Source organism: Ochotona curzoniae, unplaced genomic scaffold (assembly GCF_017591425.1).
Source record: "Ochotona curzoniae isolate NIBS_2020 unplaced genomic scaffold, NIBS_Ocur_1.0 contig_4064, whole genome shotgun sequence".
Classification (NCBI taxonomy): domain Eukaryota; kingdom Metazoa; phylum Chordata; class Mammalia; order Lagomorpha; family Ochotonidae; genus Ochotona; species Ochotona curzoniae.
This window is the reverse complement of record NW_024466107.1, coordinates 8,260,109-8,284,124: the sequence shown is the minus strand read 5'-3', so window position 1 is coordinate 8,284,124 and position 24,016 is coordinate 8,260,109. Positions and strand designations below refer to the sequence as shown.

General features: G+C 53.6%; 1 protein-coding gene across 3 annotated transcripts; it reads left to right on the top strand.

Moving 5' to 3' along the window:
* Positions 1 to 2,025: 2,025 nt before the first annotated feature.
* Positions 2,026 to 22,831, top strand: TFAP2A (transcription factor AP-2 alpha). Of its 3 annotated transcripts, none has more exons than XM_040983990.1 (7): positions 2,026 to 2,264; positions 11,274 to 11,708; positions 14,704 to 14,755; positions 16,450 to 16,681; positions 18,266 to 18,384; positions 20,295 to 20,436; positions 22,080 to 22,831. In XM_040983990.1, exons 1-7 carry the CDS (start codon positions 2,232 to 2,234, stop codon positions 22,366 to 22,368), a joined length of 1,302 nt encoding a protein of 433 aa, XP_040839924.1. In that variant the 5' UTR covers positions 2,026 to 2,231; the 3' UTR covers positions 22,369 to 22,831. The 3 variants fall into 3 exon arrangements, with proteins under 3 accessions (XP_040839924.1, XP_040839923.1, XP_040839925.1); XM_040983989.1 differs by lacking the exon at positions 2,026 to 2,264 and adding an exon at positions 6,473 to 6,611; XM_040983991.1 differs by lacking the exon at positions 2,026 to 2,264 and adding an exon at positions 9,645 to 9,955 and having other exon boundaries at positions 22,080 to 22,396.
* The last annotated feature ends 1,185 nt before the right edge of the window (positions 22,832 to 24,016 follow it).

Here is a 24,016-nt window from a genome sequence, read left to right as displayed (position 1 = left end):
GCTTCCAGCTTTCAGTATGTGAGCATACGTACACACATTCTCAAAAGCACTGGATGAGGAGCTGGCAATGCTGGCACCGGATCCCAAACCCCAGCCCTGGCACTTGCCCTCTTGCCCCTCCTGGGCTGGCCCTGGCACACCCAGTGAGGTCCACCCTGCTTGGAGCTAAAGTCCCTCACTGCTCAGTTTCAAGAACTTATATAGTGGGTCTGGCGCCATAGCTCCATAAACTAATTCTCCTCCCTCAAGCACCAGTATCCCAAGTTTGTATCCTGGTTGCTCCACTTCCCATCCAGCTCCCTGCTTGCAGCCTGGGAAAGCAGAAGAGGATAGCCCAAGTCATTAGGATCTTGCACCCACTTGGGAGACCTGGAAGAGGTTCCTGGCTCCTGGCTTTGGATCAGCTAAGCCTGGTCATTGCGGGCCATTTGGGGAGCGAACCAGTGGATGGAAAATTTTTCCCTCTGCCTCTCCTTCTCTCTGTAAAGTGCCTTTCTAATATATATGTTTTTAAAAGAAAAGAATGCTCAGTGCCCTCAGCGCTGGTGCCCTCTCCCCCTTGGGAGGAAGGAGCACGGCAGAGTAGATGCTCAGGAGTTTAAAGTGCCCCTTTTTTGCATGAAAATATTGCTCAATGAAAAAGAGACCCCTCCCATTTAAAACCCCCAAATCATCCATGGAACAAACCCCAACTTGTTGAATACAGCTATAAGCAGGTCCAAGACATTTTTCATTTAACTGAAGAATCAGAACTGGACAGAAAGTGCCCCGTGCTGCTGAAATGCACGAGAAAGGCCTGCACAGTTCTCCTGAGGTGGGGGGAGATGGAGCATTCTTCCCCTGCCCAGGGTCCCCAGTGAGAGCTGGGGTGCAGGAAATGGGAAAGGGGGATGTTGCTGAAAATCTTCATTCTGCACCTCCGCCGATCTTTGGCAAGTGATGGCCTGACTTGTCAGAGAAGAAACCAGTTCTTTGTTCATCCAGGATCGCCCCACCTGGAGCACCCCAATCCCAAACACAGTCAGATCCTGTGGTCACTCAGAATGGGGATGCCAACACGGCTGGGCGAGCGCCTCTCTCTCTCTCTCTCTCTCTCTCTCTCTCTCTCTCTCACACACCTTTCTCCCGGCCAGGTGTGGTTCCTGGGGCTTCTTTTAAAGCTCCCCTCTAATTAGGCACAGCGGTGAAATCACCCGGGCGATTTTTATCTGTCCTGGGAAAGCACATCCCAACTCAAACCTCAGTTGCCCATCCCAGCGCCACCAACGCCCCCACTCGCCCTCTAAAAAAGTTTTTAGAGCTAAAGAGAAAGGGATGGGGAGGAAGGACCGGGACCAGAGAAAGCCGGGAAACGACAGCGGGCCTGTCTCCGAGTGCAGGAGGGTGGAGGAGAGATTCAGGGTGTAGCTCTATGTGATTGTAGGGTGTTGTTTCTCTCTCCGAGGTGGGAGGTGACTAAATCTAGAAGCCAGAAATGAAACAGAATCACGAAACGTACTTCGTCCTTGCCGTACTTCTCTGATCTGGAATCCAGCGCTGCCACACTCCCTGCCCCGAGGGTGGCACGCTCAGGTCCGCTAAGACCAACAGTTCCCTAAACCCCGCGGGCTGGAGAGGAGCCGCGGCGGGAGCGACGGCCAGGCCCCAGCCACGTGCGCCCGGGTGCGCAGGGCCTCTCCTGCGCCGCGCCCTTCCCGGGGTTGTGCCCAACACCCGCTGCAGCCCGGATGGGAAGCGAGCAAGACTCCCCGCATCCCCAAAGTTCTGAGGGGAGAAGCGCCTGGGGAGGAGCGTGCAGATCTCCCCCAGGAAACACACACACACACACACACACACACACACACACACACACACACACACACTCACGCAGTCACACTCCCGGAGCACCCCTCAGCAGTCAGTCCGCTTCGGTTCTCCTGTCGGGGCATTGACCGGGAAAGCGGGTTGGGGCTGTTGGGAAAAGCTGGAGTAGATGGCGAGATTGGCGCGGCTATAAATCCATCACTTCCCAGGTCAGTTCCGCGAGGTGCTGGGACTGGGGCTGACGGAGTGAATTCCTGGGCCAGCGCGCATGCGTCGGCAGGTAGCAACCCAGCTCTTTATGACCAGGTGAGATGTTGGTGAGCAGGTAAAAAAAGGACGATTTGCCTAAGCGATTCCAGGGAGCGGGCCCGGCCGAGCCCTCCAGCCCATGCCCGGCGGGGACCCGTCGCCAGGAGCGCTGAGCCGTGATGTCCCTACTTGCCAAAATGGGGGACTGGCAGGTACGGGGGGTGTTTTGCCTTGGCTGGGGCTGAGGTGGGCGGGGGTGGAGCGGGGGAGGGGGCCGGGGCGGGAGACGGGTGGCGAGGCAGAGAGGAAGCGCTGTGGCCCAGGGCAGGGGAGTGAGGCACGCCTGGCAGCGCCCGGGAGTTCTCGGGAGAAAGACAGGAAAAGCGAGCGCAGGCGGCGGCCGCGGCGCTGGGGGCAAAGCGCGCCGCCCGCGGGCCCCGGATCCGCGCAAAGTCCGTCGCACGCTCCACAGGTGGCCCCGGGGGTCACTTGTGGTTTGTGCTGCAGCCGATTCCCTGCCTTTCCACCCCCCCCCCACCCCAAGTACAAACTTGGCTGAATGACTAAGTCAGCAGGGGGGGGGATGGGGAGGGCGCAGGGCTGGGGTGCCCGCGAGCACCTTGCTGGATCCCCGAGCCTACGGACCTCGCCCAGGACCCCTGAGCGGCGCGTTGGAGTAGGGTTTTGGTGCACCTGTCTCCGTCCGGGAGTGTCCCCAAGATTGGGAAACCCGGGGCGGGTGGAGAACTGGAGTCTGGACGCCTAGGGCTGCGGAGGCGGCGGCGGGACCAGCGTTTTGTTTTAGGAGTTGGCCTGAAGTTTAACTACCGGATCAGATAGGTCAGCTTCCTGAAATGGGATTTTCACCTCTCGCGCTAAGGATTTTGTGTGTGTGTGTGTAGGGGGGGGGGGACGGTGGGTGATGGGGGCCAGAGGTGGTGGTTTTTGCTGAAACCAACGCTTGCCGAAGTTGACCCAAGTTAGGCCGTGGCCACCAGCACGCGGCGGTCTGCGCTTTGGGAATGGTTTTTCTGGAGCCCCGAGTGCCACCAACCCCAGACCGAAGGGGGTTTCGCTCAGCCTCCCACTTTCAGATTTGTTCCCTGCAGAAGGCGGGGGACCACGCTCTGGGCCGGTGGACAGACAACTGAGTCTCCCCTGACCACCTGACCACCTCACAACTTCTTCCGGGGAGCCACAGGATCTCTTGGTTGCCCCAACCAAATGAAGCTCCGTCGTCGGTCGGTCGGGACCCACAAGCCTGCCTGCCTGGAGCTTGCCAGAGAAAAAGTCAGGGCCCTGCCCCCCCTGGGCCTGGCTCTTTGGCACGGGGTAGGGGTGGGGGACGATTCAGGCCATTGAAAGTAAAGTTGGGAGAAGCCACCACTTTGCTCAAGTTGGGAGCAAGGCAGGCCCGCGAGTGTGCTTGCGTGATTTTCCTGCTGTTGGGGGGCCTTACCAGGAGGGATCGCCTATGCACCCCTTAAGTCCCAAGAAAGGCAATCTGAGTGAAGGATGCAGCGCCATGCGGACACACCTTTCCGGTCGCTCTGAGCCTCCCTCGCTGTCTTTCTTTCTTCTGTGGGCAGGAAAAGTCCTTTGGTAAGGATAGTGAGGGCCTTTGCAGGCCACGGGAAGGCAGCCTCCGTGGCATATCCCACCTGGGGCTAGGCCTCCGGGGCTACAAAGTTGCTGCTCCCCGAGAGCTGCACAGGTTGACAAGAGGCCTGAGGCCTGGGTCTCGTGGAGCAGATCTGCCAGGCTTGACCTGTCCGGTTCCCGGGGTCGCCCTTGTGCAGTGACAGCCACCAAAAATCAGGTTGTCCTGGTCCGTCCCAGCTCCCTGTCCAAACATTTTTGGCAGGTCAGAATTCCCTCCACCCACTCCCCCAGCTCCAACCTTGCAGCCTGGCGCTGCCGATTTGGGGTCCCTGTGGGCTGCAGCATCGACTTGCGCGAAGTAGTGACTTGTGGACAAGAAGTACACACAAATGCAGCTGGGTGGGCTCCAGTGGAGACCCAGGAACTCTCCAGACCCCTTCACGCGCGCCCCACACTGCCAGGCGGCTGGCTGCTGGGAGCTTGCTGGTTCCAATCTCCACCTCAATGGAGCTTTCGGTGGGACGACAGCCTATAGCCCCTGCAGGGGTGGCAGTGTGTGTGTGTGTGTGTAATCCTGCAGTGGCAGCGGTGGGAGTGGGAGGGAAGAGGACAGTGTGGAGGTGGAGGTGGGGAGGGATGAGGGGTTCTGATACCTTCCCAGCCCATATCCAAAAGGAATGAAAAATGAAACTCCCAAGAGTTCCCCGGCCGCCTCCTCCTCGCTCTGCGGCACGGAGGTGTGGGTTCAGAATCCAAGCTCTCAGGCCTTGGAGTTGGCCTGCGGCTCCCCGTGGCTGAGTGGTGGCTGAGTGGCAGCTGGGAAGCTGGTGGTGTTCCCTACCGCTCAGGTCCTGAGTGTTTGGTGGCAGCCCTGGGGACAGCCCTGCAGCGTGGGGAGTGGGGGCGCTCCAAGTCTGGTGCAGCCCCGAGGCTGGGGAGTAATAGGGGGAGAGGAGGGGTCAGGGCAGGACTTTGGAAGGGGCCCCTGGGCTGGGAATCCTTCTGTCAGCTCTAGTCTTTGTCCTAGCTGGTTTTTTGTTTTGTTTTTGTTTTTTTTGGGGGGGGTGTCGGGGAGGGCTGGCCACTGTCTCTCTACTTGGCTTGGGGAGTTTGAGTTCTCTTGGAGGGAGAATTAGCCCTTGGCAGTTTTAACTAGAGTGTTTTGGGTGGGGTGTGAGTGTTGGTGGGGGATGGAATTCTTCCTCCAGTAGCCTTCTTTCCACCTGTTAGGGAACCTCCTGGAATTTGCAGACCTGCCACTCTCCCGGTGAAGAAACCTGGTCAGGCCTGGGGAAATGCAGCAGGAGGCCCAGATGAGGGGGTGCAAAACAAGAGCTACTCTCTTAGTAGAAGTCGGTGCTTTTTTTTTTTTTTTTTTGTAGGGGGCAGTAAACGCTTTTAATAGGGAGAAAAATGGAAGCTTTTTTTTTTTTAACAACACACGGAAAAATTCAGCCAGAGAAATGCATTTCTCTTTACATTTCGAATTGTTACATTAGGGCTTTTTTTTTTTCTACCTTTAAAAAGTTGCTACAGCAGAAGGGGGGAGGGGAAGGCTGCGTGAAGCCAGCAGGAGTCCCAGAGCTTGGACCGGCCGACCAGGGTAAGGGGCTGGCTGGGGGACCTCCGGGTTCCGCCTCAGCCGGGCCCTGAGCCGCCAGCGCGCCCGCTTTGGTAACATCAAACCATAAAGGAACTCTGCCTGCTTTAATTAAAAAGGGGAATCTTGGGAAAACTGGAGCAGATTAGCACAGAGAAACGTTGCTTCCCAATGATTTATTTTGATGCACGCATGACACGGTGTGTAGACTTGCAGGCGCATGCGAGTCCGTAATGGGCTCCACTCCAGAGGCGCTGAGCGGCTCCACCGCTCCGGATTCTGCTCCTTGTCCCACCCGAGAAACCCTAGCCCCAAACACCAAGTTGAACTGTCAGTTGGCTCTAGTTTCCTACAAACGGGAGGAAAGCCATTTAACCCCTGGAGCTGTCAAGTAACCTCTTCAGGGTACAACTTTTATTTTATATGCCGCAATTAAGGGATCGCAAACCCCAGCCGAGCTACTGGAGCTGTCTGGCAGAATCTCCAACCAGGGGGGAAGCGCTCAACCAATAAAACTCCCTAGGCGCTGCGGCCCCCGGGGGCAGCTGCCCGAGCGGAGGCGACCTCTCTGGTAGAGGAGGAAAAAAAAAATCCTGGACTGCTTTCTCCGGTCTTGGTTTGCTGGTTATGTTTAATTGCGAAAGGGATAATGATTTCTAATGAAATTGGACGGGGCCGAAAGGGCAGCTCCGAGAGAGGTGGCAGGAGTGGGGGCAGGGGGTTGCGGGGAAAGAGCTACAAGCCAGCCCCCGGTGCCTCCGCTGGGACCTGGCGAACAGCTGAGTTTTACCGGAGGCAGCACGGTCTAGGAGCAAGCCAGAAATGGGCGAGGGGAGTGGGGCGACAGAAGGCTGGAACGGGGAGGAGGGTGCGCTGGGAGCAGGGGAGTGAGGGGACGCTTGCAGGTTTCGCCCAAGCGGCAGGTGTGCGCCCTGGGGAGCGAGTTCCTGGCCAGGAGAAGCCTTTATACCTGGGTCGGAGCAGCCGGCGGCGGACCGTGGTACTGGCGAGCAATTGGACTATTGTTGATATGCTAATGAGGCGATTAGACTGTTGGTAAAGCGCTGGAAAAGGGAAAAGTTTCTACCATTAGAGGGAGATCTCCGAGCGCACACAGGAGCTCCTTCCCTTCTCTCCTCCTCCTCCTCCTCGCCCTCCTCCTCCTCCTCCTTGCCCTCCTCCTCCTCCTCGCCCTCCTCCTCCTCCTCCTGCGCTTACGGCCGGCAGCCGGCACTTTGCGCTTACCCAGAGACTAGCTCCACTTGGCTGCGAGGCGGAGAGGGGGCAAATCCATTCACGCCGATCCATGAAAATGCTTTGGAAACTGACGGATAATATCAAGTACGAAGACTGTGAGGTAAGCGCGGCGCCGGCTCAGTCATTGCTAGCGACCACAGGCTCGGAGCCTGACTCTCCTGTCGGCGGAGCCGGCAGCGAAACGCGGCTGGGACAAACTTTCCCCGGCGCAGCGCCCGCCCCTCGGATTCGCTCGAAGAACGTAGGGGCGCACGCGGAGGGGAGCAGTCCCTTTCGTCTCCTTCCGTCGAAGCCCCGTGTCCCACTTTACCCCGCTTTTGGTGTGTGATCAGTTTTGGCTATGCCGAAAGAGTGGGCGAAGGGACAAGTTTTTTTTTTTTTTAAGCAATTGCTCGCAACTGTGCACGCGCCTGTCTCGACAGAGCGATTCTAGGGGCCGAGTCACTAGGAAGAGAGGCGAGGGCAAAACCCTGTTTCCCTCCAGCTCCCTCTTTGATCTTTAATATTCCTCCTTTTAGACCTCCTCTTTCCTTTCTTCCACCCCTCCCCCTTTTCTGCAGAGGCCCTCGCCCCGGCTTTGGAGGTGGCCCCTTTATATTTCGCTCTGAGCTGCCAGCGGGTTCAACTTGGGAACACTCATCCCGGCTGCCCGGGTTTCGCACCGGACCTCCTGTGTTCTAAGAAGTTCTGAGTGGCTTGTGCCGCCCTGGGGGCGGGTTGGGGTGGGGGGGAGCGCTGTGGGGAGCCTTACTTGACCGCGGGGTCCCCGCCCCCCACCCCGAGCACCGGCCCCTACACCCCTTTCCGTCGCGCCAGCGCGACCGTGGGAATCTCGGTATGGCTGCCCACCGCCACCTCCTCTGGCGCCGCGAACTCGGCCGGTCGGCAGGACGCTCAGCTCCGGAACCCCTTTGAAAACCTAGGATCCCCAGACCTTAACTTCTTGGGGAGGGGTCTCGGGGAGAGCCAACCACCCACAGAAGCGCTGGGAGCCGGCTTCAGCTTCCCTTTGCAATCCCCGCGCGGTTGGGGGCGGGAGGCCCCAGATTGTCTAAGTAAAGAGCTGGCAGTTACGAATTTGCTTCTCTCTCTCTCTCTCTCTCTCTCTCTCTCTCTGAGCTGGGAGTGCCAGGCACAGGGGGTCTGGGTCGGGGCGCCGCTGCAGGGGGCCCGTCTTCACTTGAAACCAGATCCTGCGTTTATGGGAAGCTGTGTACCGCGCGCCGGTTCGTTCGTTTTCTTTTCTCCTTTCAAGCCCTCCACTCTCTCCCTCTTTGGCCTCCCGCTCCCTCCCAAGGGTGGATGGGGCGCCGGCTACTGGGCACTTTGTGGGGGGTTCCTGATGTGAGCAGGAAAAGGCGCAGGGACTCCAGGTCCGACCCGTCGCTTTGCGTTTCGGGACTGGGGTGGGGAGTGCGAGGCTGTGGGAGCAGGTTGGAATGGAAAGTGAGACCCCTCGGCGTCCCGGTTCGCTTGGTTGGGGTCTGGGCCACGTTGCTGAGGCCCTGAAGCCGGGCTCCGGGTGCCGGCGCCCTGGGCGGGCAGGGTGTGTGAACCTCAGCTCGGCTCCAAGTGCTGAAGGGACGGGTGCGGGAGGCGAACTTGCACCCCTAGAGGGACTCTGTGAAGGCGCGTGTAAACTTGCAAGGGTAGGAGAAACGAGAAAAAAAAAAAAAAGAGGGTGGTAGTTGGGAGAAATCTAGACAAGGGAAACAAGAGCCAGCCAAGTCTGTTCCCACAACTTTGGCGGCAGCTGGCGAGCGCTGGAGCGGGGTTTCGCAGCCGGCTCGGGGCTGTCGGCTTCTGCCCGGCCCTGCAGGTACACGCACGAGGCGAGGGGCCGCTTGTCCTGACAGCCCCGGCGGGCGCCGGCCGAGCGAGCCTTGTCATCCGGGCGGGGGCTGGGGGGCGTCGGGCGGGAGTGGCCCAGCCAGTCGGACGGGTTTGGGCCGGGGAGCCGGGAGCCCGTGCCAGCGGCGTCTCCGTGCGCGCCCCGGGGCCCGCGGCGTCTCGCAGCTTCGGTCCTGGGGAGCCGCAGGGCGCAGCGGCAGAGGGCCGCGGAGCGCCGGGCCCTGGTGTCCGAGGGAGGCTCCAGAAGGAGGAGGACGAGGAGGAGAGGGGCCGGTCGGAGCTGGCGGGTCGGTCCTGGGCCGGAGCGCCGGGCTGATGGAGCAGCCGCGCGGCAGCGGGCAGCGGAGTCCCGAGTCCCAGGCCCGGGTGCGGAGCAGAGGAGTCCGCGGCCAGAGCCGGCCGGGCAGCATCCCGCGCGCCGAGAACCCGACGGACGCCGGGCAGAGCTCCCCGGCCGCTCCAGCCCGCTCCGCGCTGCACCCCGAGGTCTGCCCCAGCCTTTAGGTCTGACTGTCCTCGCTCGCTTCCTCTCCCCCCTCCCCCTCCCCGCGGCCTCCCCCTCCCCCGTGCGCTCCGCTCCGTCCCCTCCTCCTCCTCCTCCCTCTCTCCCTCCCGCCCTCCCTCTTTCCCTCCCTTCCTCCTCGCGGGCTCTTCCTCCTTCCCTCCCTCCAGTCTCCCCACTCCCGGCTCCTCGCCCTCGCCCACACTTTCTTTCTCACACACGCACGCAGACACATTGCTGCCTCCCCGCGCGCTCCTGCCTCGGCCGCCCTCGCTCCCTCTTTCTCTTTCACTTTTGCATGCCCTGCAACCTTTTAAAATGTTGCCCCTTCCTTGTGATTCGCCAGACGCCGCGCCGCGGCCCCCCGCGCGCTCGCCCGCTCGCTCTCTCGCCGGCTTTTTGTCTCTCGCTCTCCCTCTCCCCACCTCCGATTTGCTACACTGAGGCGCCCGTCAATGGACTGCATTGAGAGCCGGCTCCGGCGCGAGTTGCCTCTCCGCTTCACGCTCGATTTCCAGGCATTCTTCCCTTATTAAGTATTCGTGTAATATTAATAGTCATGAATATCTGCTATTAGGAGACTCCAGGAACGCTGCCCGGCGCGGTTATTAGAAGCTCGAGCGAAGCCGCCGCTGAGAAAAAAGGGAGAGAGACACGGATTCAGGAACACGCACGCACGCACACACTCACCCACAGTTTTCTTCCCCCTTTTTTTGGGCTTTTAAAAAAATTTTTGGTTTTTTTGCTTTTTTATTTAATCAACATTTTTTTTTTAAAAAAAAAGAACTTTGCAACCTAACTGACCGCGGCACGATAGCGCGGGGTGGAGCAGCTGAAGGCGCCGGGCGAATCGGTGGTTCCAGTTCGGATGGACCCGAGCGGGGCTCCCGAGCTCGGGGCAGCGGCGCCGTGACTGCGGCGTCCTGGGCGGCGCGGGGCTCCCGGAGCCTTTTGTGTGGGGCGGCGGCCGGGGCTGCCGGGCGCTCCAGGCTTGCGTGGTGGTTTTTTTGGTTTTTGTTTTTTTCCTTTTTCCACCCTGACTCGTTACCCCAGACTCTTCGCAGATGTTAGTTCACAGTTTTTCAGCTATGGTGAGTCCCACCCGTCCCCTCCAAACCCCCAGCCCTGTTTCCTTGGAGATTTCCTTTCTGGAGACTTGGGGTGGCACGCGCAGGTTTCCTGCAGGACACCTTCCCCACCCCACCCCACCCCATTTCTTTGTGCATTTCGTCCTCCTTGCCTCCTTTCTCTAGCTTTCCCCCCCACCGATCTCCTCCCCCGAAATCCAATGCCATGCCTCCCACCCGCGCCCCGGCTCGCCCTCTCCGCGCGCAGACCTACCCGGCCGCCGCCGAGCCTGCCGCCCGCTCGAGGCGCGTTCCCCCGCGCCTTCCTCTTTGATACTCCACTTTGCTCCTGAGATGTTCTCAGCATTTGAGGCTTACTGGGTCTGCAAAAGAGAGAGAACGCAGCCCGGTGAACCTCCATCTTCCCCCTACACACACTCCCCACCCCACCCCGGGGGCCCGAGGCTGAACCTTCGAGCGTGCCGGCGCTCTCCCGGACTCAACTCTTGGCTAGTTTTGCAAGCGAGATGTAGTCGAGGAACCAAAAGAAAAGAAAAGAAAAAAAGTTTGGCGTTCCTTTTTACCCTTTGGGGCTAGGGTGGTAGGGCAGCAGCTGGTTCTTCTACACTCAGTAAGGTCCTGCATTTGTGGGTCCACGTCTCTCTGTTCTCATTGAGAACATTGAGGGTCCACCGAAACGGACCCTCGCCGAGGAAGCGGAAAACGCAGCCCCGCGGATCCTGCAGTTGAAAGCCCCCCTTGAGCTGGTCATTTAAAAGCGTGCTTGCCTTACTGCCCCTCTGCGAAATATGTTTCTATTTAAGTCTTTGAAGGTTGATGATTTCGCCCCCCTCCCTCCCCTCCGAAAGAACGGAAGGGGGTAAACAAGGCCGTGGGTAGTGGCGGGCAGCTTTAGATCCCGAGGGCCAGGGCAAGGCCGCTTCTGCCTGACGCGGTCAGGAGCGAATCCTTAATTTTGCTCGAGGGTGTGTGTGTGCTCCACGCTGCCGCTGCACCCGGTGTTATTGCCGGAGGCTCCTTTTCTCCCTCTTTTTTCCCCCTTGGAAAGAAACGCACCCGGGAGCGTCTCTAGGGCAGACCTTAACCGTATTTATGCAATTTGGACAGGGCCTGCTTCGCTTTGGGGTGGGAGGTGATTTTCAAATTGCACCGCACAGGGCTGAGTTTTCTTTTCTTTCTTTTTTTTTTTTTTTTTCTTTGCGCTCCCCACCCACCCCCACAACCCCGGCAGGCTCGGGCACAGTCTGAGCCGGATAGGTTTGGCGTGGTCCAGCCCGAGCCCTTATTCTCACCTCCTGTTCTCTGCCCTCCTCTCTTCCAGGACCGTCACGACGGCACCAGCAACGGAACTGCACGGTTGCCCCAACTGGGCACTGTAGGTCAATCTCCCTACACGAGCGCCCCGCCGCTGTCCCACACCCCAAATGCTGACTTCCAGCCCCCTTACTTTCCCCCGCCCTACCAGCCTATCTACCCGCAGTCCCAAGATCCTTACTCCCACGTCAACGACCCCTACAGCCTCAACCCCCTACACGCCCAGCCGCAGCCGCAGCCCCCGGGCTGGCCCGGCCAGAGGCAAAGCCAGGAGTCTGGGCTCCTGCACACGCACCGGGGGCTGCCCCACCAGCTGTCGGGCCTGGATCCGCGCAGGGACTACCGGCGGCACGAAGACCTCCTGCACGGCCCGCACGGGCTCGGCTCAGGACTCGGAGACCTCCCGATCCACTCCTTACCTCACGCCATCGAAGACGTCCCGGTAAGAGGCCGGTGGACTGGGGGGACAGTTCCCTTACAATGAAACCGTTTATTTTATTGGGGGGGGGTACGGGAGTAGGAGAGGGGTGTTTTGATCGAATGAGATCGTAGCAACAATAATACATATTTAAAAAAAAAATGCCAAGTAGTGGAGATTTCCGCCGCCCCCCAGAACAATGGTTCCTGGGGTTCCATCGAACAATGCCTACCTTACCATTCTCCCAGCAGCTCAAGGGATAAAAATCAGGGGAGTGTCACCGTTGACAACGTCTTCCCCTCTGGACTCCCCTAAACTGGAGGAAGGGTTTAACTCCACGGGTGAGGCGTGGGGTCCCTGGCCTGACAGGACCTTGAATAGAAACCCCAAGAACTTCCTTCTTTTCACGTTGCAAAAACAGCCATGAAAGATATTCTGCGGAGATGATGATTTTATTCGGATTGTATCAGCTCTGGGGCAGCTTTCGGAGTTGCACTGCACCCCCTATCCAGATCAAAGAAAAAGTCGCAAATCCTAACCAAAGAGCATTCAAACACAGACTTGTCTTCCTAGGGGTGCTAAGTGGTGACCCCGTAAATCATTAGCTGGGTTCCCAACGCCTATCAGACCCGGCCACACCCCATATTTAATTAAATGTTTTCAGACTGTGGGGTAATAATGTTATTTGAGTTCTTAATTCAGTTATCAATAAATGTAGTTTAAAATGACTTCCAAGTAAGTGTGGCATTAGCACTCTTCCTATGCAGCGTGCAAATCAGGCTTTTGGTAATTTGAAAATACTTTCTGAAATGAACTTTAAACCAACATCTCTGCTTGAGTCTGTACATTTATGGTTTCCTCCCAACCTTCCTGAAACGGAATAATTTTATTAAAGCTGTAAAGGCTTCTGTTAAAGCTGGTTTTCTTTGCAGAGGAAATGTATCTGGATGTGATTTTTGCTAAAATGCTATTTCAAATTACTGCATCAAATATTGCAGCAGTATGTCCCTTGACACTTTAGTGATTACTGCATTAGATCGTAAGGAAATTGGTCAGATAAACTTACCTCCTTGCTTGGTGGATACAAGACTTTTTTTTTTTAACTTCCATAGGAAAATAGGAAATGTATTACATCACTCATTTGATCCAGTTAACCACTGAAATTTGTTGGTTATATTTAGTGACCTTGCACGGACCACTGAAAGTAGGTACCTGATTCAGCGTAGGGGGCAGTGAGCACTGGCCTGGGGGGTGTGTTTTTTTGGAGTAAAAGGAGAGGGGCCATACCTTATAAAAGAGCACTTAAAGTGGAAATCATGCTGTTTTTCGGTTTCCTCCCCAAAGAAGCTTTCTGAATCCTTGTCTTCTCTGCAACTATTTGTATTGCTTTTGGAACTAACGTGGATTAGAATTGTCCTGTTTCACAACACTGCCAGTCGCTGGTGTGATTGCTTAGCACCTGAACAGTCGCTGTTTGTGGCAAAACTGTTCAGTAGGAAAAAGTAATCCAAAAAAAAAAAAATCAAATAAAAACAAGGAATTGTAGCTGCTGTTCTTGCCTTTCCCTCCCCTACCTCCGAAGGAAAAAAAAAAAATCTTTCAAAGGAATTTGGGTCAGCGAGGGGGTTGTTTCCAATTTTCCCACTGCTGCAACAGTTAACCTTTCCAAAGAATGCTGCTGAATATTTGAGAAAATCAAACCGTTGGTGAAAATTATGTAATCGTTAATATCTCCGTGGGGTTTTCCACTGAACAGTCTTCTCTGTATGGACAAGGCCTAGAAATAAGGCAAATGAAAGCCCCACACCACACTGCATTTCCTGCATGGGTTTAGGGTACATGCATCAAGGGATCATATTTCCCCATATAGTTAAAACACAAGAACTGCAGTAGTCATTTCTGAACATTTCTCAATTTAATTATACTTAAATCCAGAAGCACTTTAGGCAAGTTACAAATGAGAGCATTGAGTATAATAAAACCTGTAATAAAAGAACTTAGTGCCATCCAGCCGGAATCGTTGCGATCAGGCACAATTAACAGGAGCATAAATCCAAGACAGAATGGAAAATGCTCGAATCAGTATTATTGTTGGACAAAGACTAGAGAAGGAAGTAATAGGTTTTTAAATGGTGATGTCTGTGTTTGGTAACGATTGCGGAATCCTCCGTCTCAGCAGCCCTGGTGCTAATTTGTAAACACAGCCAGACATTATATTGCCTGTCAGCTTTCTGCATTAGAAAACATGATTTCATTTTACTTTCTAATCACGTTTTGACTCTAGCACACACATGTATATCCATCCATCTGTTAAAAAAAGAGAGAGAGAAAGAAAAAAAAAAAATCCGTGCCAGCAACAAACCTGCTCCTGGAAACAGCAAAGGAATCTCACACGGGGCTTTTTGTGTGTTTCTTTTTGATCATTTTCGATCATTTTCATGTTGTTGTCATATCCAGTTTGGGCAGTGATAGAATGTTCTTGAAGAAAAGCATTTCTACTTTTCCGTAGGTGAACGCGCTTGCTGTTTATTACACTGCCTCCGTGGTTCACCCTCTCCTGGTCCTCCCGCCCCTGTCATTTCTATTGTGTTCCTCTGGCTTCTGCTGCCTTGAGACACTGGACTCTCCAAGGTCCAAAGCCTCTTAGGCGCCTGACTAAAGCTAGGTGCGTTTCTAAAGGCTCAACTGACTGGAGGAAAGACTGGGTGCTCCAAAACTTTAATTTCCAAAGAAAAGTTTATTCCCCACCCCCCCCACACCATCCCCTCCCAAAGTGGATTATTTGCAAGGGGGTATGGGGTGGGGGGAGGAGAAATTGGCCCTGGATGTGCAGTGAAACCTCTTGAGTTGCAAAGCCCCAAATTCCAATAAGCCGAGATGAGATGTTTATATATAAATGTCATTATATGGGAGAGGGAATTTCAATTCTCCACCTTCCCCTCCCCCCACCTTACAGGGAATATTCATTTCCTTTTGTTTTGATGAGACGCTTACATCCATGTGCACCCTTTTGTTGCAGCACGTAGAAGACCCGGGCATTAACATCCCAGATCAAACTGTAATTAAGAAAGGTAAGCCACTTCCTTCTGCATTCCAAGCATGTCCTTACAGGCACAGCGCTATTTAAAAGAACTTGCAGAGCTGTATTTATTTTTTTTCAAATAGGATTTCCTAAAGGCTCAGAATTAGCAAATAGATAGGCACAGCACAGCAGTGCTTAAATAATCGGCTTTCAGTTATCTTCGTAATGGCAACAAACTAGCTTTGTTCTGACCCAGGATTTGACTGCTTCTCTTCATTTTGGGGCATTTGGACCAACAGAGGAGGTGTGCAGTAGAGGCAGGGATCTGGTAGTCGCATTTCAATTTGGGAACGGTTTTAGGTGTTAATCATGTGGTTAATCCATTGTGTGAAGGCCAGAGGTGTTAAGAGGTGTTATGACGCTAAGACAGTGTCATTTCGTATTAATATTCAGTCAGAAAACAAGAGACACTGGGCATATTGGCAACTTTCTTCTTCCTCGGGTTCCTGTTAGCTGTGGAAGAGTTTTTGAAACTTTGTGAATTGGGTTAACAAACATTTAGCTTTGGGTCATGTTGAAGATGTCAGAATCAACAGCTTGTTTGTTCAGAACAGAAACTATGAGAAGTGTCAGTGATTTGCATGGATTTGTAACTTAGTGAGTAGGAACAAAGTTCCTCTGGATTAAATGCTGTTGACTGCTGATAGCGGCTTTTTTTTTTTTTTTTGTGGTGATGGTGGCAATATTACATTCCATGATTCTAGGCACCACCAGAGGACGATGCTATATAAAACTGTTCTCATTTCTAACCCCAATCAGTTTTGGTAGCTAGCTTAAAGTTTCATTTTTGCATCTGTGAAGTCTCTGTCACATCAAATTAGATGTGCAAGGGATAAATCTTAAGAGATGCTCTTTCCAAGTCGACATGATAATTGGCTCTTTTATTAGTAATCTCTCAAGAGTTCGTTTAACTCCTATTGTCTCTATTAGCCTCCCCAGAGCTATTAATGTCACAAGTGATCTATCCAAAACCTGCAGTCCCCCACCTCCCCATCCAGCTAGGCTATCCCCATTAAAGAACGCTCGCACCAGGAGCGCGATGCACTGCCAGGCAGGCTGCAGCCCTCCGCCGTGCAATTGTTAACTGCAGATGCCACGCTGCAGCCTACACACTACAGAAACTTGCTCCGGCTCTTCAATTCCTCCCCCGCCCCCAGCAATGGCGGGTCCCAGCATGTAGCCTTTTTCTGGTTTTGCAGGAGGCCGACTCCTTCCCATGGGAGGTATTTTAAAGGGAGAGGGGCAAGCAACTGTTAGCTCCACGGGACACGGGCTGCTAACACTCGTTTGTGCTTCACCCTCCTCCTTCCCAGGACTGGGATGTATCTGCAAAAACGCCGGGTCTTAAAAAAAAAAAATTCTTTCTAGACTCGGGTCCATCTGTTTACGGACAGGATATGGTGTGGCCAGCCTGATGTCTTAAGCCAAGGGCTCTGGGCATCTAAGCCCAGACTGACCACCCCGCTGCTTCCGCCCGACCCGCACCTTGCTCGGGGCCCAGGGGTCACTATGACACCACTCATGTCTGAAACCGCGCAGGCAGTTGGCGGCGGCCGGGAGGACAGGGAAGGCGAGGGGGAAAGGGCTCCGGATTTCCAGAACTGAAAGGGAAGCAAAGCAGGATTTCGGGGAGGAGACGTCCCTTCGACGAGGACACACAGCCTCCCCTTCTTGTCTCCGCAGGCCCCGTGTCCCTGTCCAAATCCAACAGCAACGCCGTCTCCGCCATCCCTATCAACAAGGACAACCTCTTCGGCGGGGTGGTGAACCCCAACGAAGTCTTCTGTTCAGTTCCGGGTCGCCTCTCGCTCCTCAGCTCCACCTCGAAGTACAAGGTCACGGTGGCGGAAGTGCAGCGGCGCCTCTCCCCGCCCGAGTGTCTCAACGCGTCGCTGCTGGGCGGGGTGCTGCGGAGGTGAGGCCCGCCGCGACGGGGCGCGCGGGCGGAGCGCAGTGCGCCTGCGCGGCGCCTCTCCCCGCCCACCTCGGGGAGGAAAGGGGCGGGGAGAAGGGAGGGGGCGGGGCGGCGCGGCGCGCGCCTGCGCTCTCCGCCGCCGTGCCGCGCGCTCGCGGGGCTCTCCGGGCCCCTCCTCCGCGCGCACGCGCAGCTCGGCCGCGGCGGGCTCATTGCCGGGCGCCGCAGCCGCGGGGCGCCGTGTGGCCGCCTTTTTGCTCTTGGCGTGTGCCTTGCGAGCCTGAGGAAACTTCCTCGGGTGGCTCGCTTTTGGGGTCTCCCATGGCTGTCCCCTGAGGGTTTTAGGAGGATGGCTTTTAACTAAAGGAAGAGACTAGTGGTTTCCATTGGGCAACGGCCTGGCTTCCATTGGGGAAGGTCATGGAGGTGGCGCCCTTGCCTCCGAGTGGGCTTCTCCCAGGGCTTCCCCAAAAGGCCGGCTGTGGGGCTTGCGTTGAACTGAACCCAGAGTGTTTCTCCTCCTCTGCCCAGAACTGAAAAGTTGGTCGTGTTGACTTTATTTATTGAGCTGCGTGTGGCCTCAGGTTGCGCTCTGGTGGGAATACCTCAGCCGGGCCTGGGAGGTGGTGGGTTTTTGTGGAAGGTTCTGGCATCCGTGATGGCGGTGTGCCGTTTTGCCTTCGCAACGTTCCCCTGACACAGATCTCTGCCCTCTGCTCTGCCGTCCCTTCCCCCAGCCCAGGATTGGAGTCTGTTTACCTAGGGGAGTATAATCTAATCCACGCAATTAAGGAGCACGTGAGGAGGGAATCAAATCTGGAATTAATTAATTTGCTGTTTTATTTAAACAATTTATCTTAACCACTTTCTGATTATGGGAGTCTATTTAGACATCTCTTTAGGCCTGCCTCCATTGTCTGTGAAATCGGTGAAATTTTTGCAGGCGGCTGTCAGCCGTTGGCGTTTCCAGTTAAGCTGGTGACACGGCATGTAAACAGTTGGTGAAATGCATTTCCCACTGGGGCTCCAGCGCGAGCAGAGAAACGCAGGAGTGATGATAACTTTTGGTTACTCCGTACAACCTAACAGCAGTTCTTGCAAAGACGAGTTAAAGACTCCTTTGGGGGTTGTGTGATTGTAACAACAGGAAAAATATACAGTCATCTGCTAACTCCAGACTACGTCAGACCCTGGAGATGAGCCGTGTGTGTGCCTGTGGCTCCTCCTTACCCAGATCTGGGGGAGGCAGCCCCTTCCAAGGGGCCGCGGCCTTTGCAGTCAGCAGCAAACACCAGGGCCGCTCTCCAGTTGAACAGGCGCTGTTGCTTTCCTATGATCTTTCAGGGTACCCTTCCTTCCAAGATCCTCACCCTTTTAATGTCGGGGAGCTGTGCCTCCTACTATTTTTTTCTTTTCCGTTATTTCATTTTCGGACACGGTTCCATAGGTTCTGGGATTCCCCCCCAACCCCTCCCGCCTCCTACTTTTTCCAAGCGCGTTTGAGGAAACTCCGAAATGACTTCAGTGGGACAGGAGCAGCTGGATGTTTTCTCAATCCTTTTCTTGCATGTATCTGTGTGACAGGGCGAAGTCGAAAAACGGAGGAAGATCTTTAAGAGAAAAACTGGACAAAATAGGATTAAATCTGCCGGCAGGGAGACGTAAGGCAGCCAACGTGACCCTGCTCACATCACTCGTGGAGGGTAAGCGAATCCACCTGCTGAGTGGGAACAAACTGCCCTTTGGGAAAACGGATGATATTTTGTTGGCCAGATGTTGGCTTGGATTTGGTGTCAGGTGGGCAGTCTCATTTTTTCCAGGGCATCGAGCTGGAAGTGAAAGAGAAACTTAGACACCAAAACAGACCTAGGAGTGTGTACTGGTCCTTCCTGCTTGCCGCCTCCCTCCAAGTCCCAGCTCTCTCTCCTGATACTGACCTGAGCAGTGTGTGAATTTAAGAGCTGCACATTTTCCAAGTTCCTGTCTCCTTTCAAGAGCTCAGCAGTAAATCACTTAAGTTGTTCTGACATCTGCGTTTGAGAAATCCGTGACCATTACTTCCTGAATTAATTTGGGAATCTTTGACCTGCATCCTGATTTAAGGCCGTCCTGAAAGCTCACGGTTGTACGCTTTTCAGGTTTTGGTTTTCCGACTGCGGGCTCCCTTATCTCCTGTGTAATTGTGCTTTTGCTCCTGGAGGGGAAGGAAAGTGAACAATTTCAGACTTGGCTTGTGTGGCTCTGGAAAGAAAAGAAAGAAAGAATGTAATAGGGCCAAAAGTTCCTCGTGGCAACTTTTAACACACACACACATCCGTGCACAGAAGCACACACACACACCTTTCCTAACTTCCCAAGCAAAACCAAAACATCCTTCTGTATCCTCTGCTTGCTTTAGGATAGAAACCATCACCAGTGTCCATTCACATTTCCGGTGCCTGTTACATTTTTTGAATACTTAATTGACTGATTGATATTTTGCTGTGTTGGAAAAAAGTAGAGCTGTCTTTTTTTTTTTTTTTTTTTTTTTTTACTTTGTGCCTCATTGTAAATGTCTTCAGCTAATAGAGACAAAAAAGAAAAAAGGGAGAGGGATACACTTATATTGCCAAGCAGATTTAAAGACAGCATGTATAGTATAAAGGAGTCATTTTTGTTTTATTTGCATCTCAAATCTGAAGCTATTTCCATTGAATTCAGGTTCTCTGTGCAGTTCTTAATTTGAAGAGCAGTCCTATGAATTCCATTCGGTAGTTATGGAAAAAAAAAGTTGGTATTAGTGTGACTGAAACCTCAGCAACTGTGTTGTGCCAGAAACTCGATGACAGTAGCAGGATGTTTAAAAAACAGTGCCATTCCTGTCCCTGGAGAGCTGTGCACCCAGAGAGAGCGTGGTGGCGATGGCCAGGGCTGGAGCAGGAGGCCTGGTCTGGACTTGGGGGCTGAACGCCGAGACAGGGAGGCCGTTTCTGAACTGTTATTGTTTGTGATCCGCTCCATTTTATGGAAGCAAGCTCTGCGGAGAGAGCTTTGATGCTCTAATTGGCGCATGCGTTCTTCCGGAGCTGGAGCTAATGGCAGGAAGCCCTGCAGTAAAAACCAACTGGTTCAGGAAATTAAAACCAAAGATTCGAAAATCAACAACACAGACAGACTCAGTGGAGTGACCTCTCAAATCCTTTTGGTTAATCGGTTTGGATGAACAGATAATTATAAGTGATCAAGTTAATGTAAACCCGTAGTGGGTCCCTTGCAGAAAAGCTCAAAGAGCAATTATGAATATCATTTATGAATGTGTTGATAGGTGTGAAGTTGGAGCACAAGAAACGTTTTAAAAGAGGAATGTATGGGGGGAGCTTGTCAGCAGGGTTAGTGCATGGGATTCACATTTTCAGATCAGGCCGGCAGGCTCCTAGGGCCACGTGGTCGCGTCCTCCTGGTTAGTGCATCCCATCGGGTCCTTCATAAAAGGCCTGAAATGAGAAAACAGGTTGTTTGTGTTTCCGTCAACATCTGGGTTAAGAAAATAAGGGAGTCGGCGAGCGGGGAGGAAGTCGTGATCCTGACTTACCTCCAGTTGGCCTCACCTCCCCTCTCTCTCGCCTCCTGCCAGGAGAAGCCGTCCACCTAGCCAGGGACTTTGGGTATGTGTGCGAAACCGAATTTCCTGCCAAAGCAGTAGCTGAATTTCTCAACCGACAACATTCCGATCCCAATGAGCAAGTGACAAGAAAAAACATGCTCCTGGCTACCAAGTAAGGCATTTCCCGTGGTGGGGGCGGGCGGCGGGGTCTCCGGGTCCAGAGACTGCCAGGAGCAGCTTCGCTCTTCCTCCTCTCCCCTTCTCTGTGCTCAGTCCCCAGCTGAAGCACAATCCTCCAGACCGGAATCTGTTGAAAGGGAAATGCTGCGTGTCCAGCCCTGCCATCTCTGGGCTCTCGCGCTCTGTCTTCTCTCTCTGTCTCTTCCCTCTCGTCACTCTGCTGAAACATGTAGAAGTGGGGGAGTGTAGCAGTTTGGAGTCAGTGGAAACTCCAAGTGGATCTGGGGCCCCGGACCATTTCAGAGACCAGCATGGAATCCTCAGAAGGGTCACACCTGGGCCGCCATCAGCCCCTGTCTCCTGCTAACGTCCTCCAAGGGCAAAGATTAAGCCCTGGCCTGCAAAATGTGCAAGGCAGGAGCTGTCCTAGTTTAACCCTAATCCCTTATGCCACTTCATTTTTTCCTCTTCAAAAGTCACACACACACACACACACACACACACACACACACACGCATGCACACCCCACAGGTTTTAGCCTGGGTGGCAGGGGAAGCTGCCAGGGAGGTTTCTGAATGGCCCAAGTTCTATTCTCATGGGGCCCAGGCTCAATGGGTCCCTCCAGGTGGTGCGTGAAAAGAAAATGACTGTTTTGATATGTTTTGTGGAAATTAAAAGGCTTGTTTGGAAGCCCTTAATTATCACAAGTCAGTGTCACAGGAGGGCAAGAAGCGGAGGCCTTGGGTGGGACACTGTTTCTGGCCTGGGGACATCAGCTGGCCTTGGAGAAGGAGCCTGGCTAATGTGCCTCCCCACCCCCAGCCCTGGGCCAAGCTGCTGCCCAGCCATAGGTGCAGGGCCCAGGCTGCTGCTGCGGTGTGGAGGCCTTCTCAAAGCCCCTTCTGAGATTCCAGTTTCTCTGCCATTGGCTTCCTGAGTTTTGTGGGGTTTTTTTTGTTTGTTTGTTTCTTTTTGTTTGTTTGTTTGTTTGTTTTTAGGCAAGAGGGGCTAGAAGGGAGAGGAGAAATGGGAAATGGAAACACCTCTTTCCCCAAATCACCCTGAGTTGCCTCCTAGTAAGAGGCCCCCAGGCTTTGACTTGTTGAAGGCCAAATCATCCCCAGGACAGGCTTTGTGCCTGTTTGAACAATCCCAAAGTTGTGCCCTTCTGTCTGAATTCAGCTGAACTAGAGGGAGGGCTGTGGGGAGGGTCTGGGCTCGGGATCCTGGGAGATCTGACAGCTGCCTGGGCCTGGGGAGACGGAGCTTCTGACCTGTGGTCCCACTGTCCTTTGACTTCCAATGTGAGATGTCTTCCTGTTGTCGGGGATGCTTGGTGTCGGGAGAAGAAGTGGGGCAGAAGTCTGACACAAGTGAGAATGGGGTGTGTGTGTGAGAGAGAGGTGGGAAAGGTACACCTCTGAGGAAGGAGAGATGGCTTAGTGGACACGCATGCGCAGGGACTGGCGTCCGTGTGGCCACACATGGCTGCCTCTAGCCTGGGTTCAAGTCAGGTGGCTGCTGGAGCCAGGTAGCGGCAAGCTGTGGCCAGGCCGCTGGGCCTGCTCCAAGCAGAGCCTCACCTCTGTTTCTCTCTCTCTCTCCCTCTCTTACTCTGCTTCTCTGGTGTTGCAGACAGATATGCAAAGAGTTCACCGACCTGCTGGCCCAGGACCGGTCTCCCCTGGGGAACTCGCGGCCCAACCCAATCCTGGAGCCTGGCATCCAGAGCTGCTTAACTCACTTCAACCTCATCTCGCATGGCTTCGGCAGCCCAGCCGTGTGCGCCGCCGTCACGGCCCTGCAGAACTATCTCACCGAGGCCCTCAAGGCCATGGACAAAATGTACCTCAGTAACAACCCCAACAGCCACACGGACAGCAGCGCCAAAAGCAGCGACAAAGAGGAGAAGCACAGGAAGTGAGCCCCGCCCGCCGCGCCCCTGCCCTCCCCACTCTCCCACCGGCAGGTGACAGCTGGGGACCAGCCACCCTCACTGCCGCTGCTACCGCCATCGCCGCCACCTCCGCCGCCCCGGCTCCCCCAGGCTCCCGGGGACTGCTCCACCGTCAGAAGTGGGCAGCCAGCCAATGCCGACTCGACCCCCTGCCTCGACTTACCCCTTCAGCACCCACAAGCCTCCCCCACCCCCGCCCTCTTCTGGAGCCTGAGAGAACAGAACAGGCCGTGAAGCCAGCAAAGAAAAGTTCTGTCGAGTTTATGAACTTCTTTTTTTTTTTTTAATATCAGCAACAGCAACGAAAATATAAAAAAACTTTTTTTTTCTAGAAAAAAGAACATAAAAATTAAAAAAAAAATTATCTGAGCTTCATGGGACTGAAGCACCACCTTCCCTTCCATACTCCAGTTCAGATTGTAGCCATACTAAAAATAATAACAATAAAAGGCAAAAAGGATAATGACCTTTTTATCAGTATTGTGAATAAACTTGAACACAAATACACGAAGTTCCATGTCATGTCTTCAGTTGTACAAGTTTTCCCTCAAGGTAAAGCGACCAACTGGAACTCTGGCACGCGATTCAGTTCCATAAGGGAATCAGTGTTCATGATTCTGTATATATTTATTTATGTGTAATTTAATGGGAATTGTAAATATGGTGAGTCTGTTTTAAGCCATTTTTTTTTAATTTATCTGGTGATCCTGTTTACCTCTTGTTTGGTGGGTTTGGAATCTTCCCTTTAGTTCTTCGTTGTGGTTCATGGTACTTATTCAGAAATCCAAGCATTGGGGATTTTTTTTTTCTTTCCCTCTGGCATTCATGAATTTAGCCCTGTTGTAGCATGTTAAAGGCGACAGTGAAACAGCTGAACAAATTTTAAAAAGCCAAATAAAATTTTATTTATAATTAGTGTTACATTTAGCTTTTCATTGAACTGAAAGTAAAAAAAAAAAAAATGCTACTGGACCCCAGGAGGATTCTTAAACTGGAGTGGCTCGATAAGCCTTCTGTGTGTTGTGGGGAGGAAAGAAAGTATTCCACTGTCCTCCCAGGAAACCATCTCTTGAGCAATAAATGAATATTGTCTTTAAACCAAGGGTTAGGGACTTTCTCTCTTTTTATTCAAAGAACTTCAGACATTTGGGACCACCTGGTATTCTGTCTTTTCACTGGCCATATTGGAAGCAGTTCTAGTTGTATTGTATTGGGTTGTGCTGGCAGTAGTTTCCATGCCTGTCAATGTATCATCATAGTCCTTTGTTGCCCAGATAAATAAATATTTGATACGCTTTATGTCGATTTTTTTTTATTCAGTGGCTGTCTTTACCCAGGCGTATTTTTGTTCTTGGCAGTATTTTTTATTCAGTATGGTTACAGTAATTGAGTTTAACTCTCCCTTGCCAATTGCTCCTTGCAATAAGCAGCTGAACCCATTGTTTCCCTCAAGTATAATAAAAACTTACTTTCAACTTGGAGTTCAGAGCAGGGTATCATTTAGATATTCCACTGAGTCTGTATCCAGACAAATGACACAATAAAACCCAATGTATTCTTTTGGATAAAAAATGGTTTGTACCGCTAAAGGAATGACATACTATCTTTTCCTGAC